This window comes from Oryctolagus cuniculus, chromosome 11 (assembly GCF_051225735.1).
Source record: "Oryctolagus cuniculus isolate XC-2025 breed Fujian yellow rabbit chromosome 11, ASM5122573v1, whole genome shotgun sequence".
Classification (NCBI taxonomy): domain Eukaryota; kingdom Metazoa; phylum Chordata; class Mammalia; order Lagomorpha; family Leporidae; genus Oryctolagus; species Oryctolagus cuniculus.
In genome coordinates, this window is record NC_142877.1 from 16,051,993 (window position 1) to 16,073,513 (window position 21,521).

Below are 21,521 nucleotides of genomic sequence, written 5' to 3' on the forward strand. Positions count from 1 at the left end.
AGGTCTGCCCTCAGATACCTCTTAAACAGAATATGACTTGGTCAAGGTCGTGCAGCCAGCTGGCCGCAGAGCCAGATCTTTTATGTAGGGCTGCTGTGTGCCAGACACATCCTCAGGCTTGGGGCCCTCCCGGCTCTCTTGTCCTGTCAGGCCCTGAGTTGTCCAGTGATTTAGCAAGAAGCAGCTTTGTTAGAAGTTCAGCTCTGTCTCAGAGAGTTTTAGCCCGAGGCGGAGTCACGTTGGCAGGGCTGCACTCACAGCATCATCTGCTTTGGAGCTTTGCAGATTAAATAAAAAAGTGCATGGAACTGAAAATTACAGAGTGCTCGTTTGAAACATGAGAATGGTGTTTATGTAAACTCCCAGGCACTGGAGGTGGACGTGAAGCGGCTTTGAGGTACTTGCTCTGTTTTTGGCTTAGGAACCTTAGCAACTGCCTTACTATGACTTTTTGAAATGTCCATCAAAGACCACTTCCTTAATTCCTCGTCTGTGCCTGCCTTCATTTTGGCGAGAGTCACCTCTCCTGGGAACCAACTTGTCAACATTTCAGAGAAAAATTAGAGAGACTTACTGATTTAACTGGGGGGCTTGCTTGTATGGTTCTTATTACAGTTCCTGCTACCAACCCAGAGACCTCAAAATGTGCCAATACCTATCACTCTTTTTGGATTGACCCAGCCCAGGCATCCAAGTGATTTAAGTCCAGCTCAGTTGTGGCTACTTTATACTCCATCCTTAAAAACCCTTCCTTCTACCTTTAAGGCACATTTAGCAGGCCATGGTAGATGGAGCCCAGTTGGCAACCACAGATCGATTCGCAAAAGCTGAACTGGTTGGAGGGGGTTGCTGCAGCCCACTGCACTTATGATAACACTCAGACCTCAATGAATATTTTATCTACACAATTACCAGTGGGTGATTTATGTAATGCTGGGTGCTGTTATTGAATTTAACTGATTACATGGAACCTTAGTCTTTACTTTATGTAATTAAATGTTAATATACTTATAAAAACCGAGTGCATAACCCATATCTGTCAGCTGCTCCTAAATGTTTCCGAATCTTCAGTATGCGTGGCATGGTGCCCTGGAAAGATGTTGGCCTTTGGGGAAAGAAAACGAGTCAGAAATGCAGGGAGTGTAGACTAGGTTCATGTTGGACTCTTCCGTTTTAATTGTTAATTATTTGAGACGTAGCCTTGATGTGGAGGGTGCTAGGAGCGGGCTGCATGAAGTGCCAAGGCGAGAGCATTTCAAACAGGGGGAGCCGCAAGTGCAAAGACCCTGAGGCCACCGAGAGCTTGGGCCTCTGAAGGCTTCGGGCGCTGATGCAGCGCCAGCCAGAACCAGTTCCAGCCTGTCCTTCTGGGTGGGAAAACCTGTCTATCCTCCCTGACTGATCTGAAGTTTCCCCGAGATGGGGCATGACCCGTGGCCACAATTTTTCTTTTATTTCTCCCTCAGAAGAAAAATGGCAAAGACATCAGTGTTGTGTGAGAAAAGATGAAACATGCTATTCTGGCACCTGAGTGGGCAGAGCTCTGGCCTGGAGCCCGGAGAATTGGGCTCAGTCCTGGCTCTGGACCCCATGTCTTTGTAGCCTTGCCCTTTCGATGCCTGTTTTTCTACTTGTAAAATTAGGAGCCGGGCCAGGCAGCCTCTTCTCTCTTCATGTTTGAGAGCATAGTAGAATCTGCTCCCACAGTGGTTTTTTTTTTTTTTTGGGGGGGGGGACTTGCTGGGTGGAACAGGGACAATTTTGAGGGTGATTGGACTCTCCAGGCAGTGCTGGGTTTGAACCATCTCCATCTGTGACTCCTGAGGGTGACTGTTGTGTCTCCCAGCTTCCATCCTGTCCTTGGCAGTGGGGGGTGGGTGCTGAGCCCACCCACAGGTTCCTTCAGCACACTTTCTTCCAGGCCACTACAGATGCCACAGTGTCTGCTTGCAGGCGGGGTCTGTGGAGAGCTGGACCGGGTGAGGAGGTGGAGTCTGCTGCCTCATCCCACCGTGTTCTCTTGCATGCTGTGCTGCTGTACCAGGCAGAGGTACAGCTGAGCTCCATGTGATATTCCAGGGGATATCTTGAGTCCTGGTGTATAAGGCTGGGTACGACAGAGGAGGAGGCAGTCATGGTTTCGTGGGATGTCAAGAGGCTAAGGGCCGTAGGAGAGAGTTTAGCTTGGTGTGCCTGTGTTACATGTAAAGAGACTGGTCATCCTAATCTGGGCCCTCAGTATCATGTCATAGTTGGCACTGCTGAACTCCACAGGATGTGATGGACCAGCACAGATACAGCTTCTTTGAATACTTTGTTTGCCTTAAGTGATTATGCAAGCTGAACACACATCTCATGGTTACCTTTTCCATATCTAATTCACACATTGAGGTTAAGTATTAATTATACAAACACTTATTTGGCCAGGCACTGTTCCAACTCTTTACACATATTAAATTTACCTAATCCTTCTAACAACACCAAGAAATGGGCATTATTATCACTCTAGTGTTACAGGTGAGAAAATTGAGGTACATAGAGGTTAAATAACTTGGCCAAGGTCATCCAATTAAATAAAGAAGTTTAGCTGCTGGCTCTGGTGTGCACTGCCTTGTGCTATGTCTCCCAGGGTAGAGATCATCATCCAACTCTACTCTGGGCACTGATGTCATAGAGTCCTCTCATTTACACCCTAGAAAACCTGAGCCTGGTAGGGGCGTGAGAGCGTGGACTGGGTCCTGGGACTCTTTTAGCCCAGTGTTTTTCCCCTTGCACTGTGCTGCCTGGGAATTCCAAACCCATCTCTGGTCTAGAGGACACCCAGCAGCAAGTTCATTATTTTCCCATGAAGTTCCTTGGCTGACTTCCACCTTTGTTGTTGCTATTCTTGGATCTAATAGAATGGGCTGCATTCACCTGAGTTGCCATATACATTCTTGTAAAGGAACCAGATGAACAGATCTGACACTGTTGCCCTGGTCCTTGGGGAATGCCCAAGCCATCAGAGAGGTAGCATCTTATTTATAATAAATTCAGTGTTCAAAGAGCTTTCAAATATTTTTTCTATCAGGCGTATTGTTTCTATCTGTTGAGTCCATGAGTGTTTGACATTGGATGACTTTATAAAACATTCTACTAATTGGATTTGTTAAAGCAAATAAATCAAACACTAATTGGAACGTGCCCTGCCATTATTTTTGCTTACTGAATTAGATATAATGGTGTGAAGGCCTTCTTATCATATTTGTGCACTTATTTAAACACCCCCCTGGCACACACTTCTGCAAATTCAATTAGATATTCAAAAAAAGGGGATTGAATTTATGCAAGGCTGGTTTACATTCATTCCGGGGGCGAGACTCGGCTCCCTGCAACAGACTGCTCGTGATGCATGAGCCCCACTAAAATACTGCCCTCTCTTCAAAGCATCTGTAGGCCTGATGCTGGAAACTCAGTGGCTTAGGGGCCTGGGGTACTTTGTGTTTAGGATGTACGTGTCCACAGAGCAGTCAGATTCCTGGGCAGTGATGTGGGAGTCCGCATGTAGGAGAGCCCATCTTTGATACTCTGCTGTCGCCATCTTGATTTCTTACTACTTTTGAAACAGGAGCCCTGCATTTTTGTGTTGACCCACACATTTTGTAGCTAGACTTACTTTGGTAGTGGCTTTTGTTCTCAGACCTTCTGGCCAAGGAGGAAGTCCTTGATTGGACTCTAAATTCTGCCAGGTCTGGTGCTGAGTATGTCAACCACTCTGGCCTTGGTGTCCTCATAGGTAAAGTGTGTGGGGGAGTGCTACTCCTCACTCAAAAAGAACACAAGCTATAATGTAGGTCAAGTGCTTATTTAAATCAAGGAAGTTATGGGGTTTCACTCCATTCTTGTCCTGAGGGCCAGGAGTGTAGCATTAGAAGGCAGAGGAGGGGCTGGCACTGTGGTATAGCAAGTAAAGCCACCTCCTGCAGTGCCAGCATCCCATATGGGTGCCAGTTCGAGTCTCAGCTGCTCCTCTTCCAATGCAGCTCTCTGCTATGGCCTGGGAAAGCAATGGAAGATGGCCCAAATCCTTGGCTTCCTGCACCCACTTGGGAGGCCTGGAGGAAGCTCATGGCTCCCAGCTTCAGATTGGTGCAGCTCTGGCCATTGTGGCCATCTGGGGAGTAAACCAGTGGATGGAAAACCTCCCTCTCTCTCTCTCTCTCTCTCTCTCTCTGCCTCTTCTTCTCTCTCTGTGTAACTGTGACTTTCAAGTAAAATAAGTAAACCTTTAAAAAAAAAAAACAACAAGGCATTGGAAGGACCAGTGCTGTGGCATAGCAGGTAAAGCTGCCACCTACAGTTCCAACATCCCATATGGGTGCTGGTTCGAGTCTTGGCTGTTCCACCTTTGATCTAGCTCTCTGCTATGGCCTGGGAAAGCAGGAGATGATGGCCCAAGTCCTTGGGCCCCTGGACCCACAGAGGAAGACCTGGAGGAAGCTCCTGGCTCCTGACTTTGGATCAGCCAAGCTCTAGTTGTTAACAGCCATTTGGGGAGTAAACCAGTAGATGGAAGACTTTTTCTCTGTCTCTGCCTCTGTCTCTCTGTAACTCTGCCTTTCAAATAAATAAATAAATCTTAAAAAAAGAGAAGGCAATGGAACACATTTCCCAAACAAAGGAAGTAGTGTGTACAACTGAGAAATGGGATGCACCCATCAAAAGTGCCTGCTATCTCAGAGGATGATACAGAGTACTGTGCTGAGATTCAGTGACTGTGTTAATTCTGGAAATCCTGTTACTGGAGCAAAGGTCATCAAACTGTAGCTCACAGGCCAAATCTAGACATTTACTTTATTTTTCCTATAGCTCACAGGTTGATGAATAATTTTATTAATTTAAATGGTGAGAAAAGTCAAAAGACAAATATTATTGTGTGGTATGGGAAAATCATATGAAATTCCAAGTACAGTGTCAATCAATTTTTATTAGAACATATCTATGCCTGTTATTTCTTTAAGATTTATTTATTTGAAAGGCAGAGTGCAGAATGAGAAGGAGAGGGAGTGAGGGAGACAGCATGAGATAAAGATTGGAGCGAGGGAAGGGGGGGGAGAGAGAGAGAAGAGAGAAGAGTTAAGAGAGAAGAGAGAAGAGAGAGAGAGAGAGAGATCGTCCATTTTCTGGTTCACTCCCCAGATGGCTGCAGTGGCCAGGGCTGGAACCAGGAACTCCATCCTCATCTCCCACGTGGGTGTCAATGGCCCCTGGACTTGGGCCATCTTCTGCTACTTTCCCAGGCATATTAGCAGGCAGCAAGATTGGAAGCAGAGCAGCTAGGACTTGAACTGGCATCTTGGATATGGGACACCTTTGTTGCATGGGGTGCTGTTTTTGCAAGAGTAGGCTTAACGTGCCTAGGCTTAACCATGCCCATTCTGGGTGTGTCGTTTGTGGCTGTTTCTGTGCTACAGTGGCATTGTTGAGTACTGGTGAATGGTTGGCCCGCTGTGATAAGCAAAATTCTAATGTGGCACAAGACTCCAGCCTCTGGTGTATATATCCTATATAATCTCCACCCTTGGATGAGACTGTGTATAGTGGATTTCACTCCCTTGGTTAGGTTATGTTAGTGACAAAGGTAAAGAAATTTTGCACATGTAATGGAAATCCTGAATCCATTGACTTCAGTTAATTGAAAGTGCATTTATCTTGGATGAATCTGATTGAATCAGATGAATGCTTAAAATGGACTTCTGTCTGAAAGAAGAGATTTGAAGCACTAAGGATCTTATGGAGGGACACACGTGGCCAGGACTATGGCAGCAGCTAGGGGCTGCGAATGGCCCCCTGCATGACATCCAACAAGAAAACACAGACCTTGTGACTGGTGTGTGGTACAGCAGGTTAAGATGCCTCCCATGACCCGGGCATCTCAGATATCACCAGGTTGATTCCTAAATGCTCCACTTCTGATCTGGCTCCCTGCTAATGCTTCTTGGGAAAGCAACAGAGGATAGCTCAAGGGCTTTGGTCCCTTCTATCCATGTGGGAGACCCAGATGGAGCTCTGGGCCCCTGGATTCAGCCTGGCCCAGCACCAGCTGTTGCAGCCATTTTTGGCGTGAACCAGCAGATGGAAGACTTCTCTGTTTCCCTTTTCCTTTCTCTGTCACTCTGCCTTTCAAATAAAAATAAATAAATCTTTAAAAAAATGTAGGGACCTCAATTCTGTAAGCACAGGACTGAATTCTGCCAACAACCTTGTGTGCTCAAAGGAGGACCCTGTTATTCAGAAAGACATGCAGTTCAGCTGACACCTTGGTTTTAGCTTTGTGAGATGTTGAGAAGAGAAACCAACTTGGCTGTGTCTCGAATTCAGCCATCACATACTATGAGAAAATTAATAGGAAGACACTATAGATAAGGCCCACCCACATTCAGCTGCCAGTAAGTTAGCGTTACTATTATTATTGCTGTGTATGTCTCTTTGTCCCCACCCAGTCAAGCCCCTTAGGAGCTCTGATGACAAGTTTCCATCTATAACATGGGGAGAGCCATGCTTGTCTCTTTGGGTAGGGATTGACAGATGACAACCTCTGGGCAAAATCTGGTCTGCCACTTATTGCAAGTAAAATTGTATTGGAACAAGGAATGTGTGGCCTTCCTTTGTTTATGTCTGGTCTATGGCTGCTTTTGTGTGAGCATGGCTGGATTGAATGCTTGTGATGGGTAGTGGGATTGCAAAACAGAAAATGCATATTCATACCCTGATTCTTTACAGGAAGGGTTTGCTGACTTAGGGGGTGGTGAAGCTGGGGTTACCTTCCTCATAGACACCTACACCACTCCAGTACAGTGCCTGGCACACAGCAGAAGCTCAACAAATCTTTAGTTCCTCTTCTGTTCAAAAATACATAGGATCATGTCTGAGCAGGGCAGAGGCAGACACATTTATATTTTTATTGAATTCTATTTCGCCCTCATTTTCAAAAGAAGAGCCCATGTTTTAAAAAAAAATCTGATTGGCACTATAAACTTTATTTATGCTTTAATATATCCTAAAGTATGTACCCTGAACTATTTTTATTTCTCTTACAGATGCTGATATGCTATACATTACCAAATCCAAATGGATTTTCAAAATCCAATTTCCTTGCTACAGTTTTCCATTTCTCTGTTGACTTTTTATGTTTCCCTCACTTCAGAGCATCTAAGACCTTTGCCACGTTCTGACCTCCACCTGCCCAGGAGAATAATTCTTCTGTTGGGGTGCAGGCTCCCTGGCCAGTGACTGTACTTCCCTGTCCTCCCCAATATTGTGGGTCTTCCCCACATGGGGATGTGCCCTCTGGAGGCTGACCCAGTTCCTGGGGTAGGAGGTGAAGGCTTTATTTCCCCCAAAAGTGATTGTGATGAGGTTGACAGCAGTTGAATGGGGCCACTGATCTCCATAGCAGAGTAACTTCTGCATCTGAATGAGTGTGTTTGGAAATCTCCTCAGCAGGAAGCCTCCCACAGTAGCCCGCTAAGGGCGCCTGCAGTGAGGGCTGCTCTTTTTGTCAGGTGTTATAGCCCCTAGGAATTCCATCAAGACAGATGTAACTTAAAAAAGTTTTAATCATTTATTTATTTGAAAGAGAAATACAGAGGCAAACCGAGAGCTTTTCACCTGCTGGTTCAGTTCCCAGAGGCCCACAACAGCCAGAGTTGGGCCAGGCCAAAGCCAGGAGCCCAGAATTCCGTCTGAATCTCTCACAGGGTGGAAGGGACCTAAGGACTTGAGCTATCACTTCCTACCTCATAGGTTCATTGGGAAGAAGCTGGACCAGAAGCAGTGCTGGGTCTTGAACCCAGGTGCTCCAGTATGGGATGTGGCCACACAGTGGTATCTGAGCTGCTGCATCAAACACCACCCCCTTTTAAAATTTCTATTGAGATGTAATTTTTTTTTAAAGATTTCATTTACTTATTCAAAAGTCAGAAAATTGCCCAGAGAAGAGAGGCAGAGGGAGAGAGGTCTTCCATCCGATGGTTCACTCCCCAATTGGCCACAATTGCTGGAGCTGCGCCGATCCGAAGGCAGGAGCCAGGAGCTTCCTTCAGCTCTCCTGTGTGAGTGCAGGTCATAGCAGAGAGCTGGATCGGAAGAGGAGCAGCCGGGACTAGAACCAGCACCCATATGGGATGCCGGCGCTTTGGGCCAGGGCATTAACCTGCTGTGCCATAGCACCGGCCATGAGATGTAGTTTTTGAAAGGGCAAGAAGGGCTACAGTGAGACTCAGGTTATGGGTTTGAATGTTTCATGTTTTGGATCCAAGAGAAACTTGGCTTTTTCCTCCTGGTTTTATTTTAGGATTTTAAAGAAGGCGAACACTCCTCTGCTGATCAGGAGATACAATGTTGAAAATAAAGATTATTTTTCATAGGTCCTGGATATCTGGGAGCTCCCCACGCGGAGGTCATGGAGCACAGGCAGGGTGAGAAGGTGGGACTTGTAGACTGTCGGCTGTACTGGAGTCAGCGTGTTACCCAGGAGAGTTTCTCGTGGGGAGGTCAGATTGGTGGGCTTGAAGGAAGCAGACACAAGTTCCTGGAGGCTGTGCTGTGACTGAGCAGTGGTCACCGTGGCAGATCTATCTGCACAGTCCATGAGGAGCATGAGGTCAGTGAGACAGGTCGGAGGCAGTCACCGGGAGGAAGTTGTTGAAGGCAGATATTTGAATCCATCATGTTGAGGAGCTGGGAGGGGACATAGGACTGGAAATTGTCAGCATGGCCGAGCCCTGCTTCTGGTATGAGAATGTCCAGTCCTATTCAAAATGGACGTAGAGGCAGCATCAAATTCTGGGAACTCACTGCTCTCCTTGCTGACTCTGTGGTGGAGCACTGTCGCCGGCGTTGTGGCTTTGTGTGTTTGTGGCTCCAGAGCATTCCCAGCTTCTGAGTCTCTGGAATCCTTGAACTTGACAACTGGAAGGCTCCTTACAATCATCCTTTCCTGCGCTTGCCTTGCATACCTGAAAATGCAGCTGAGTAGTAGAGAAGGGATGTGAGCCAGGAGGCTGTCCCGACCTGACAACCTCCCTTGTGGTCAGCAAGTACTGCCTTGAGCCTGGGCCCATTCTATCACTCAGTCTGCTGGTAGAACAGAAGAAAAGCCAGGAAGAATTGCTGAAAAATTCTTATTAAGTATATTTTCTGTCCTGAATAGTTTCTGAAACTTATCGCAGAGTCAAGCCAACAGGGAGTAGCTATCTAGACTGCATACTATTGGACTCCAATGAGTTGCTTTTCATAAAGTGTATGTTTGAGTGATGCTATCAATTTATATTGAGAGTGATTATGAGAAACAGTCTCCTGAAACTTGTCATGTACCCTTGTGTGGATGTTGTTTCAGATAGGGGATATTTTTTCATTATGAGTTATGGGGTTTCTGTTACTAGAACTTGAGAGAAGTTCTTGTCTGATTTAAACGTCTGCTCAAGATGAGCAATTTGGCTTTTATTGTATGTGTGCTGAGTGACCAGCATCTGACCAATTTTTCCTTTTAATATTGGGTGTCAGGAGCTCTAGCCAAATACGTGAGCCCCTTTTAGCAAATGGCCGTGCAGGAAATTGAAGCCTGCCTTTGCAGCTTCCTCCTCCTGTCCCACTTTTCTCTCTTTTCCTGTCCTCAATTTACTTTCTGCCACCACACTGCATTTTCTGCTTCTGTGTTTATCAGAGTGCTGTGGCTGCACCAGTGGCTCCTTAGAGGGTGCCTCTTGATGGGGTCCGAGTTCTTGCTCTCCACACAGCACCCCGGGTACTTACATTCTCCTGGCTGTACTTTCTGCTTTGCTGGGAGCCTAGGGGCTTGGTGGAAAAGTCAGGAATCTTGCCTCCTGCTGGGATGTAGTTATGTGTGGTTGATAAAGTGCAGGGCAGGGTTGTTTCTGGGAACTCTGTAGGAGGGATGTTGAGATGACAAATTGTGGCAGAGTGGGACAGAACTGACAGCAGAGCCTAAGAATGAGTGACTCAAGGTAGAGTGTGGGGCTGCGTATGACTCCACACTAAGTGAGCTCCTCCATAGGTCTCTGGGGTCCCAGGCCTGTTGCTGTGGACCCCAGTGTCAAATAATCTGTTCTAAAGGAAATACATTTGCTCACTGGCTTCAGATTGCGGTGGCCACCAGGAACTCAGCAGGTGGGGACAGGAAGATGGTCCAGGGAGTATCTGAGGGCCAACGCCTGTCAGCTCTCAGCTCAGGAGTAGCCAGCTGAGACTTTGGCCAGAGACAGGGGGATAGAGGGACAGCCGGTGCAGTGGGTAAGGGATAATTGTTAATGTGATCTTGCTTGGGACCCCTAACACAGAATGCCTGGAACTGTGACTCTGATCTTCCTGACCCTAGAAGGAAGCAGATACTTTGCTTAATGAAGTCATTAGCCAATTAACTTCCTCGAGCACCAGTGCATTTGTACAATTTTTTTGCATCCCATCTTGAGTGTATGTTTGTGTGCTTGACTGTCCCTCCTCTTTGAGAACTCAGGCTATGCATCACGTCTGTGAATTCTGTGCCTCTGCTCAGAACACATAAGAAAACAAAGATATTGCTGAATGTTTCTTGAATAAATGAGAGGATGGGTATGAAGGAAGAAACTTGACTTCTTGGACCTCTGAATCTGATTTACTTATTTCTTTTGTAAACACTTGTTGAGGTAAGATGCTTCTTCCATTAGGATGGGCAAAGATTTCGGTGGTGTGGAACAAGAGAAGTTGTTAATTGACTCCTGAAATGTTGCATGCTGATACAGTGTTACTGGTCAGGTGACCCTCTGGGTGGCTTTCCTCCAGTGAGTGTCTCAGATCTAAACTCCTTTCTTCCTTGGTTGTCACCATTCCTCAACTCCTCACCCACAGCAAGGGACAGTGAGAAGGACTGCTTGTAAGAGATTCTTTTTTATTGAATAGTTCTGCAAATGGTAGCTGTCACTTTGGACACATTTCCAGGATTTGCCACATGGTCTTCCCTAGATGCAAGGTGACCTAGAGATGTAGCATTCTTGTGTGCACTGAAGAAAAGAACAAGGCAGTTTGCTGCCCACATACAAGTGGCATGTCTTGGCCACACTTGCCATACCTCATTTCCTTCTTTATCTCTGGAGGCTGAACTCCGCTTAGGATTCTCAGTCAGCTCTTCCTAGGAACATGGATGCCGCAGGTTCCCCTTACTTATCAATTCCAGCACTGCAGAACCTGTTAGTGGCATTGGCTGATTCATCCGACTCCCACAGGATGCACTCCAGGTGAAGGCAATGCTAGCAAAGGAGGTTGGCCCCTTAGATCAATTAGAACAGCTGCTGCTGCTCTTGTTATTTGTTGTTGTTGGGTTTTTTATTTGTTGGCTGACTTTGTTTTCCTGTCCATGAAATGGAATGGGTTGTGTTTTCACATCTGAGACAGGTATGAAGGGTTAGTGAAGTGATTTTTGGAAGAACATTTGGGATTTCTCAGATATGCACTGTGGGGAAGGAGGGAGAAGCTTGCGAGGTAGAGGTGACAGGGATGGGTCTGGAAGGGCAGGTTGACTAATACAGCTCTGTTACTCAGGTAGAGCTTGGTTTCTGTCCAACATCCCGTTGGCATTCGTTGGCTCATTCATTCAACCGGTACTTATTAAACTTCCGTGTGCTACCACAGTCCCAGCCATTGTGAAGATCATCTAGTAGAGACTGGTTGACTGCCTCCCTTCTTGCCTTTTGAGAGTCGTCTTTCTCCAGTGTGGCTGAGATGAAGTCTCCCTCGTTACCCATTTCTACACTTTCCTCTGTGTTTTGTGACTTCGGTCCTTGCTTGTGAAACTTTGTCAGTTTCCACTGATCATTGTCCTTCTTAATTCAGTTCTTCAGAGTGTCAGTGAGTAACTCATGGGCGTGGGATGTAGCCAGCAATCACTGAGAAGTCAGGTGCAAGGGGGGAGCACTGCAGCACAGGGTAGGGGACTGTTAACAGTGCACCGTCAGGAGCTTCCTGGGCCACTCCAGATCAGCCGTCCTCTCACCCACTCCCAAACACAGCCGCTGAGTCCGTGCTCACATGCAGAACTATTCATGAGTTTAATTGTTTACTGTCAGTCTGCTTCACTAAATCATTGTAGCATGTCTTCCATTAACCACCAGGTAGTCAGTGCCTAGTACCTGGTCCATAGCAAGTGCTCAAATAATTGTTGAAGTAGTGAACGAGTAAGCGAACACAGACAGATCCCAGGAAATTTTTCATTTTCAAGATCATCACCTTCGGTAGATTTCTGGTTTTCACTGTACTTTTTGGACCTCTGACTACCTGTTTAACTGTCTGCATGACCTGCTCCCCTGCAGTTTCTGCTATTTTATAGTGCAAAGCACTTTGACTCTGTTAACACAGACTCTTAACCACTCCCACTCTGTCTCTATTTTTCTTTGTTTTCTTTATTTTTCTGTTTTACTTTTTAATGTCTAAAAAATTTTGAGATAATATATTTTTAAAAATTTGGTTATTTATTTGAAAGGTGGATTTATACAGAGGAAGGGAGTGAGGGAGGGAGAGAAAGATCCAGAGAGATCTGTCAGCTGGTTCACTACCCAAATGATGGCAATGGCCTGGGCCAGGCCAAAGCCAGGAGACTGGAACCTCATCCAGGTTTCCCATGTGGGTGCAGGGGCCCAGGCTCTTAGGCCATCTTCCACTGCTTTCTTAGACGCATTGGGCAGAGAGCTAGATGGGAAGTGGAGCAGCTGGGACTTGAACCTGCTGCACCACAACACTGGTCCCAGAGATAACACATTTTTAATTTACATTGTAGTCAAAGGCTTAATTATCCACTAAATAAAGAGTTGAGGGGCCGGTGCTCTGGCGCAGCGTGTTAAAGCCCTGGCCTGAAGCGCCAGCATCCTGTGTGGGCGTCAGTTCAAATCCTGGCTGCTCCTCTTCTGATCCAGCTCTCTGCTGTGGCCTGGGAAAGCAGTGGAAGATGGCCCGAGTCCTTGGGTCCCAGCACCCACTTTGGGGGCCTGGAGGAAGCTCCTCGTTCCTGGCTTCGGATCGGCGCAGCTCTGGCCATTGTGGCCATCTGGGTAATTAATCAGCAGATGGAAGACTTCTCTCTCTGTCTCTACCTCTCTCTGTATATCTGTCTATCAAATAAATAAAATAAATATTTAAAAAAAGAGTTGAACAATTAAAAAGTAAAATGATCATAGTTCAGCAGGAATATAGGCGAGGGCTATAAACAGTAATCAAATAAAGAGATATCATTTAATTCATATACTGTAAATTTTAAAATAATCACAGATGTTTAAAATTATGATGGTATATCATTCTTAACAATTTGTTTGACAAAACTGTAAAATGAAGTTTGACAAAACTCTGTTTGCAGCAATACTGCTGTAATATTCACTTCTTTTTTGTGTTTTGCTTTGTTGATTTTTTAAACATTTGGCTGGTCCCACCCTCAGGTAGCAGGCCCAACCATACTCCCTGAGTCCTTTCAGGCTGCTATAACAAAATATCCTAGATGGAGTAAAGTCATCAACAGTGGAGTTTACTGCTTACAGCCCTGAAGGTTGAGAAGTTCAAGATCAAGGCACCTGCAGGTGCAGTCTGGTGAGGACCCACTGCTCATAGGCGGTGCCTTCTGTGTGTCCTCAGATGCCAGAGAGTATGAACGTGCTCCCTAGAGCCTCTTCCAAGAGGGTGCTAATCCCATTCTTGAGAGTGGAGCCCCATGAGCTAAGCACCCTATTGGCCTCGCCTCCTAGTGCCATGGCATTGGAGATTAGGTTTCAGGATAGGAATTTGGGTGGGGCATAGACATTTAGTCCATAGCACTTGGTGAGGGCCAGCTCTTCCGGGTTTCCAAATACAGCAAAAAAAGGAACGTGAAGAAAACTTTGACATCTCAGGCTTTCTTGGTGGTGTTTTGATCATGTTCTCCACCACATCTGTCAGTAGAACCTCCACTCCCATTATCCAGGTCTGGGTACAGAGAAGGGTTTGTCCCTTTGCAGCTGTAGCTGAGCTGGTATAGCGTTGCAAGGGTCTGTGGGCACTGGCAGGAGCACAGGATGGCTCCTGTATATTGGGCAGAATCTGTTTGGACATTGTCTGAGTCCACTTAGGCTGCTGTAACAGAAGGGCTCTCTCATAGTTCTGGAGGCTGGGAAGTCGAAGATCAAGGCATCACAGGTTCATTGCAATGGGGGGAGGGGGCTCACCCTCTAGCACAAGTAGATAGTGCATTTTCTTTGTGTCCTCCTGTGCTGGAAGGGTCTTTTTGATGACATTAACTCCAATCATGAGGATTCCACGTCCAAATCACTGCCCTAAGCCTCACCCCTTTGTACCAATACCTTGGGGGTTAGGATTTAAATATAAATTTTTGAGAACAAAATGGGGAACAGTAGAAGCCCTAGAATTAAATCCAACTTATCTTTGACAGATGTACTAAAAACCTTCCCAGGGGAAAGGGCAGACTCTTCAGTAAATGGTGTTGACAAGACTGAATTTCCCCAATGCAGAAGCAAGATCCCTACTTTACACCCTATAAAAAAAATCAACCTAAAATGAATCCAGGATCTAAATGTAACATGCAAACTGTCAAACTCATAGAGGAAAACGTAGGAGAAACACTCTAAGACATTGGCATGGACAATGAATTTTTGGTTAAGACACCAAAAGAACAGGCAGTAAAGACAAAAGTACACAAATAGGACTACATCAAACTAAGAAATGGGTGTATGGCTAAGGAAACAATTAGAGTGAAGAGACAATTGACATAATGGCAGAAAATGTTTGCAAACTATGCAGTTGATAAAGGGTTAATATTCATATTATATAAGGAGGTCAAGAAATCCAACACCAACAAAGCAAACAATCCGGTTAAGAAATGGGAAATAGTTGAATAGACATTTTTCAAAAGAAGAAATACAAGTGACCAATGGACACATGAAAAAATGCTCAGTATTGCTAGCCATTATAGAAATGCAAATTAGAAAACTACAATGAGGTATCATTTCATTCCAGTTAGAATGGCTATTTTCCAAAAGTCAGAAAGTAATAAATGCTGGCAAGCATGCAGAGAAAAGGGAAACCTAATTCTCTGTTGGTAGGAATGCAGATTAATATGGCAAACAGTATGGACATTCCTCAAAAAACTAAAAATAGATGTACCACATGACCCAGCTCTCCCAGTGCTGGGAATATATCCAAAGCAAATGAAGCCAGCATGTGAAAGGGAAAGCTGAACTCCCATGGTTATCACAGCCCAATTCACATAGTGAAGATATGCAATCAAACTAGATGTCCATCAACTGATGACAGGGTAAAGAAAATGTGGTATATGTACATGTGATGGAATATTTCTCGGCCATAAAGCAGAATGAGCCTTTACAAATGACCTTTACAAAACAAAAACAAAAAAAAGGGTGGAACTGGAGATCATTATGCTGAGTGAAACAAGCCAGACACAGAAAGACAACTTCCATGTATCTTTTCTCCTATGTGGAAGTATATGCACGTATAAATGAAGTTTATATCGTATATATACACACATAAAAATGTGTGCATGCTATATTATTGGCAATTGGATATATACTTGTTGTCTTCAATGAATCATTTCCCCTGCATAATAATATCCCCTACTGTCCTCACTTCATGATCATTGTCATGAATCCCACGTTGCCTAATGATCTCCTGTATATATTTATCTGTGAAGCAAATATGAAGAAAATCATCAAAGCTGTGTGTACTCACAACTCTTCTTCATGCTTTGCTGTATTATTTGAAATAGTTTCTTTAAAAATAAAAGAGGCAACTAAAACCCCACCCCAGGCAAACATCCAGTCTCTTGCAAACATGGTTCTCTGTGTGACCAGGAACTTGCGGTGTTTAAAGGAGGTGGGAGAGTCGCGATGAGGTCTGTGAGCTTCTAGGAGATAAGAAGAGGCCAGTGGGAAAGATGGACTGGGGAGCGTGAAACCAGGGCCTAGCAGCCTGGCCAGGGGGCTGCTGTAGATCTCAGGCCCAGTGCTGCCCCCTGCCTTTGTGCATCCCTGAGTGCTGTCCCTCTGCTTTCTGCCCTTGGAGATGTTCCATCCCTTAAAGCCCTTACAATTCTCTGCCTTTTCTTCCCCTTGACCATCCAGAATGTAGTGGATTGCTGTTTCTCTGGAGAGATCAGCAGTTCCTAACTGGAGCTTTTATTCTCTCTCTCACTGTCACCTTGAAGGGACTTGGAGCCCATAGCAGGTGCACAGTGGATCTTTGTCCGAATCAAATGGACACAAGGGGGTGAGTGTTCTGCCGAGTGGCACTTGCGATGCTTGCAGCCTGTATCGGAGTGCCTGCATTCCAGCCTGGCTCCGTTCTAAGTTCCAGCCTCCTGCTGATGTCCCGCTGGGAGGCAACAAGTGAGAGTGGAAGTAGTTGGGTCCCTGCTACCCGTACGGGAGACTCAGATTGAGTTCCTGGTTCCCAGTTTCGGCCCCACTCAGGGGCTCTTATGGGAGTTTGGGGGAGTGAGCCAGGGAAGGGGAACTCTGTCTCTCTCTTTGCTTTATCAAATGAATAAAAATTATTTAAAAGTGGATTTCTTTAAAAAAAATCAAATGGACGTGACTTACTATTGAATGATGGGTGACAGAGCATTAAAGGGAGGGGCTTTAAGCACTGTCAACAGGTGCATGACTTTCTCATTCCTTACAAATTTGTGAAAAATGGTTTCCAGACTGCTTTTATAGGGAAGGAGGTGTACATTGAGAACACTTGGCTTTTCATAGTTACTTCACTTCATCCTCACGGCGATTCCAGAAGGCGGCTGTCTCCCTCTGAGGCACAGGGGAGGAGACTGAGGCACAGAGGCGTGGAGCACCTGGCCCCATGCCACACAGCTTTGTGGGTCTGCTTTTGCCTGGTGCTCTCTCTGCTGCCTCGCAGCGTCCCTCCATGTGGCTGGAAGCAATTACGGAGGCGTGCCCTGGCATTCATTCTTCCTACTTGCAAGGGGATGCGGCTGTTTACTTTCCGAGGAAGGAAGATTGAAATCAATGTAACTAGCCTTATTAAGTTTTTAAAATAGGGGGACCTACAGACGCCGGCACCTGTCCTGAGTGCGCCAAAGCAAATATAAAAATCCAATTTGCTTGCTTCTTTTCTGTTGTTGTTGTTGAATCTTCTCCAGAGTTTACAATTCAAAGCTGTAAATGAAGAGCCAATGAGACAGGGGTAACGAAGCAAAGCTGAGACACGGGATGTATTTACCCATATCTCTTTTGTCTGCAGGCGGCTGTTCCTTTGATGAGCACTACAGCAACTGTGGTTATAGCGTGGCCCTGGGGACCAATGGGTTCACCTGGGAGCAGATTAACACGTGGGAGAAGCCTATGCTGGACCCAGCAGTGCCCACAGGTATGTGGCCATCATGTTTGGGACTGTGATGGGGATGCTTAGCTTTCAGTATGACTCAGGGGAAGAAATTCCTTACAGATGGAACTGTGTGGGAATGAATTGGATTGGTGAGCGCCCCATCCTCAGAAGTATTCAGACAAGACTTCATGGTGTGGTAGGAGTCACGAGTCACCTGGATTCATAGACCTTAAGGATTTCTTTGATATTTGTGATTCCAAGCTTTAACTACAAGTTGGATGTTTTGCTTGCGGGGTTGATCTGATGGTGGTGGGATTTTAGGGAAGAAAGAGCTTCTGAAGAATGAGGTCATTCATTTTCTTCCAGTCCACATGGACACAGGTTATTTATATGTAGGGAAACTTCCACATCTGGGTATTACTCATAAAGTTAATACCCTCACGTCCTGAATAGCAGCCTTAGTCTTAGCCTTCACTGAAGTCCTATTAGAAATTCTCGACAGATGCTTGTGCAAGGCAGAGCTGTGAGAGGTACACCTGATGTCTTCCAGAGGAGGTGCTTGGAGGAGCACACACGTGGCGTGGAGTGTGCTTGAGCAGGGTGAATCTTGAAGAGGCCTACTTGGCGATACAGGCCAGGAAGGACTGGAACTCTGTCAAAGATCAGATCACATCTCGGGTTATTGTGTCCCCTGGAGCAGGTGTAAAGACTGTTGGTTGTTGGAGAAGGGAGGCTGTTCTCATCCATGTGTCCTGCCTGACCAAGGGCTCCCTCTACCCTACTCACCATTAACGTTTCTACCAACCCTTCCCAGTGCTCTTTCTCAGTCTTTTATCAGACCATTGGACATTAAGTGTTGGAGTTCTTCAGGCTTACTGTCTACTGTTGCCATGGATGGCCTCAATAACTCTATGGTTTATGGTACCCATATGCTGGTGATACCAACCTTGTACCTCCAGCCTAGACATCTCTTATGGACCTCAGGCCTACACAACTCATTGCTGCTGTCTTCATGGCTTTCTCTGGGGAAAGAGTTTTTCAGGGTGCCCCTAATAAGAGTCAGAGAAGTGAGGATGTGTTCTCGCTGACTTTGACTTTGGTGTCAAAACGGGCGTCCACTGGATGGTCCTAGAGACTTCAAGGGTATACATTGTGTAAGGTCCTCCTGAGCGTTGATATAAGACTTAGGTTTAACAAAGTTGTGCTGTGGTACAGCACTGAACATTGAAAATCTAGCAGATCTTTCCATGAGGATGGCCTTGAACAGCTCCATGTGCCCTGCAGTAAGGCGGCATGGGACAGCTTCCATGTCTGCTGGTCCATTAACCTCTTTTAATGATGCTGGCTTTACTCTCAAAAGTGTCCTGGTGTAGATGATGGACTCACCCATCCTGTATGGAGTCCAAGAGTCCAAGACACTCGTGTTTCAGCAGAACACATCTACTCTGCCCTGAATGACCGTGTTGGATGTTAGCTGAGTGACTATAGATCTTCTAGTGTGTATATGCATGTGAGTGCACGTGTGTGTGTGTGTGTACTTTTTTGGCTGAACTTTAGCCCACCGGACACCCTACAGGATCTTAGAGTTTCTCTAGACTTAACATCTCCAGAACTGAACTCTTGGTGATGCATTTCACAGTGAGCCTTGTCACAGAATAGGCCAAGTCATCCACTCTGGCACTTACACAGAGCCCCAGGGGTCGTCACCTTATTCTGCCATTTCACCTCCTACCTCCTGAGAGCGTCTCGAGTCCTCCCACTGCCAGTGCCCTGGTTCAGACCATCACTAGTGCTCTCTGGGTGGTACTCTCTAACTTGCTGTTGATCTTACTCTCTGGACCTTAGCCCATCCTCCACTCAGAAAACAGATTATTTTAGAATATAGGCCTGTTCCCGCAACCTCTTCGCTTCCTTGCCTCTCCCCAGATTCTGTGTATGAGTCCTTCTAAGGCTTCCTGTTGCTCTGAGAAAGAAAACTAAAGTCCTCGGGGCTGGAACTGTGGTGTAGCGGGTAAAATCGCCATCTGCAGTGCCAGCATCCCATATGGGTGCTGGTTCGATTCCTGGCTGCTCCACTTCCAATCCAGCTCTCTGCTATGGCCTGGGAAAGCAGTAGAAGATGGCCCAAGTCCTTGGGCCCCTGCACCTGCATGGAAAGACCTGGAGGAAGCTCCTGGCTCCTAGCTTCATTGTGACCAACTGGGGACTGAACCAGTGAATGGAAGACTCTCTCTCTCTCTCCCCCCCCCCCCCCTTCTCTCTTCTGTGTAACTCTGACTTTCAAATAAATAAATCTTAAAAAAAAAGACCAAAGTCCTGCTATGGCCTCCAAGGCCACTGATGGCTGATGCTCCCTGAACCTGTGTCCCCCATGCTCACGTCTGCTGAGTTCTGTTAGATGCGGGGATGTGCTGCCTCTCTCCTGCCTGAGCTCTGCACTCCCCCTGGCTCCTTTCTCACCACTCCCTCTTGTGCTTCCTCTTCCTGTCTCAGGCTGAGCCAGCTGTCTCTGTAACGGTTCCCATTGCACCCTGCACCTCTCCTCAACAACAGGCGTCAAGCTCCTGCTCTGTGTTTGTTGCATGTTTTTCCCTTCAGATAACGAGTCCCTTGTGAAGACCGACCCTGACAATCTGGTTTACAACTTCATCTGCAGTACCTACCACAGTGCACTGTGCGTGGTATGTACTAAGTCACATTCTGTCGGGTGGATTCCAATGCTCTTTACCAGCATTTCTCAAGAAGGGAATGATACATATTGTGAAAGCTCTTTCTTGCTGCTTCTAAATGGCCACTTATTTTCAAGTAAGGGAAACCAGGGTATGATGGCATGCTCTTGTCCTTGCTCCTGTCCTTCCCATCTCACAGGTGGGGAACTCAGCATCCCAGGAAACAGAATGAGACTGTTGCCTCCCCCATGCCCCATTCTCTTCCCAAACACAACTCAGCATCCCAGGAAACGGATTGAGACTGTGCCTCCCCCACGCCCCATTCTTTTCCCAATCACAACTCAGCATCCCAGGAAATGCAATGAGACTGTTGCCTTCCCCACGCCCCATTCTCTTCCCAAACACAACTCTCGCTTCTGGATTTTCTCAGCCCCTCATTATGGCACAGAGTCATTTCGTAACTACTGGATTATGCGAGTACAATCTTCTGAGCTTTTTTAAGTAGAGCCGTTTGATAATGATCACTGACATTATTCCGTCATGATGCACCCATGGCTTTCCATGGCTCTTTGTGCTTCTTAGGCAGAAAGGCATGAAAATGAGTTCAGATTAGGCAAAACTGTCCTGTCACGGGCAAAGGCCAAGTGCTGCCTCTCCTTCCACGAAGCCAGACCTGGCGAGGGTCTGTTTATTCACATGTTCCACGGCCTCTTGCCAATCCCCTTCCTTGTAACCAGCCCTGCACTGGGCTTGGTCTAAGTCAGACCTTGTCATTTTGTCACTTCGCCCCTCTGGCAGCCTTGCCTGGCATGCAGGGTAAAATCTGAACTTGCATGACCTCATATCTTCTGCGAGCCTTTTATCTCCTCTCTCAACATGCTTCAGACACACTGGTCATTTTCCAGCTCTTATTCATTTCAGATTCAATCCTGCCTCAGGACCTTGCCACGTGCTGGTCCCTCTTTGGAACTGTTTTCTCCTTGTTTCATTTTGGCTTGTTCTTCAGGCCTCAGCTTGCACACTGCTTCCCGCCATCTCCCCTCATCTGCCTACAGAGGGACCCCTCACCTTCTTCCTTGTTTTTGAAGTCTTTCTTGTCATTATATTTACATGTCAGCTCATTCCAATCCTGCACCACGGTTCAGCGATGCGGAGGGCTCAATCCCTCAACCTCAGGTTTCTCATCGCTAACATAGGGACCAGCGTGAGAATGAAGTGGAAGAGGCCTGTGTGAGTGTGGACTGCACACAGAGCAGGACTCCGTGCCAGTTGCCCTGTGTTCTTTTCAGTCATCCACATGTCAAAGATGGTCATCCTGGAAGTTTTCCCATGAGTTGATGACTGGGGCAATGGTTCGTGCATTCTGAAGCCCTGAACACAGGTTAAGACCTGGTGAGTGCACCAGCATAGCCCTTAGCTTAGCTACTGGATGAGGCCTTCGGGGCTGTAGCAGGAAACTGTGTTTGAGATAGAATCGGCCAGAAT

The 21,521-nt window shown here is 46.4% G+C and overlaps 1 protein-coding gene across 3 annotated transcripts in view; it reads left to right on the forward strand.

The window, feature by feature from the left end:
• Nucleotides 1-21,521, forward strand: part of PTPRT (protein tyrosine phosphatase receptor type T) — a 1,117,000-nt gene that overhangs the window by 295,892 nt on the left and 799,587 nt on the right. For all 3 annotated transcript variants that reach the window (XM_070051826.2, XM_051846098.3, XM_051846094.3), the window contains exon 2: nucleotides 17,284-17,409. In XM_070051826.2, coding sequence (XP_069907927.2) covers nucleotides 17,284-17,409 — 126 coding nt within the window. The remainder of the gene's footprint in view (nucleotides 1-17,283; nucleotides 17,410-21,521) is intronic.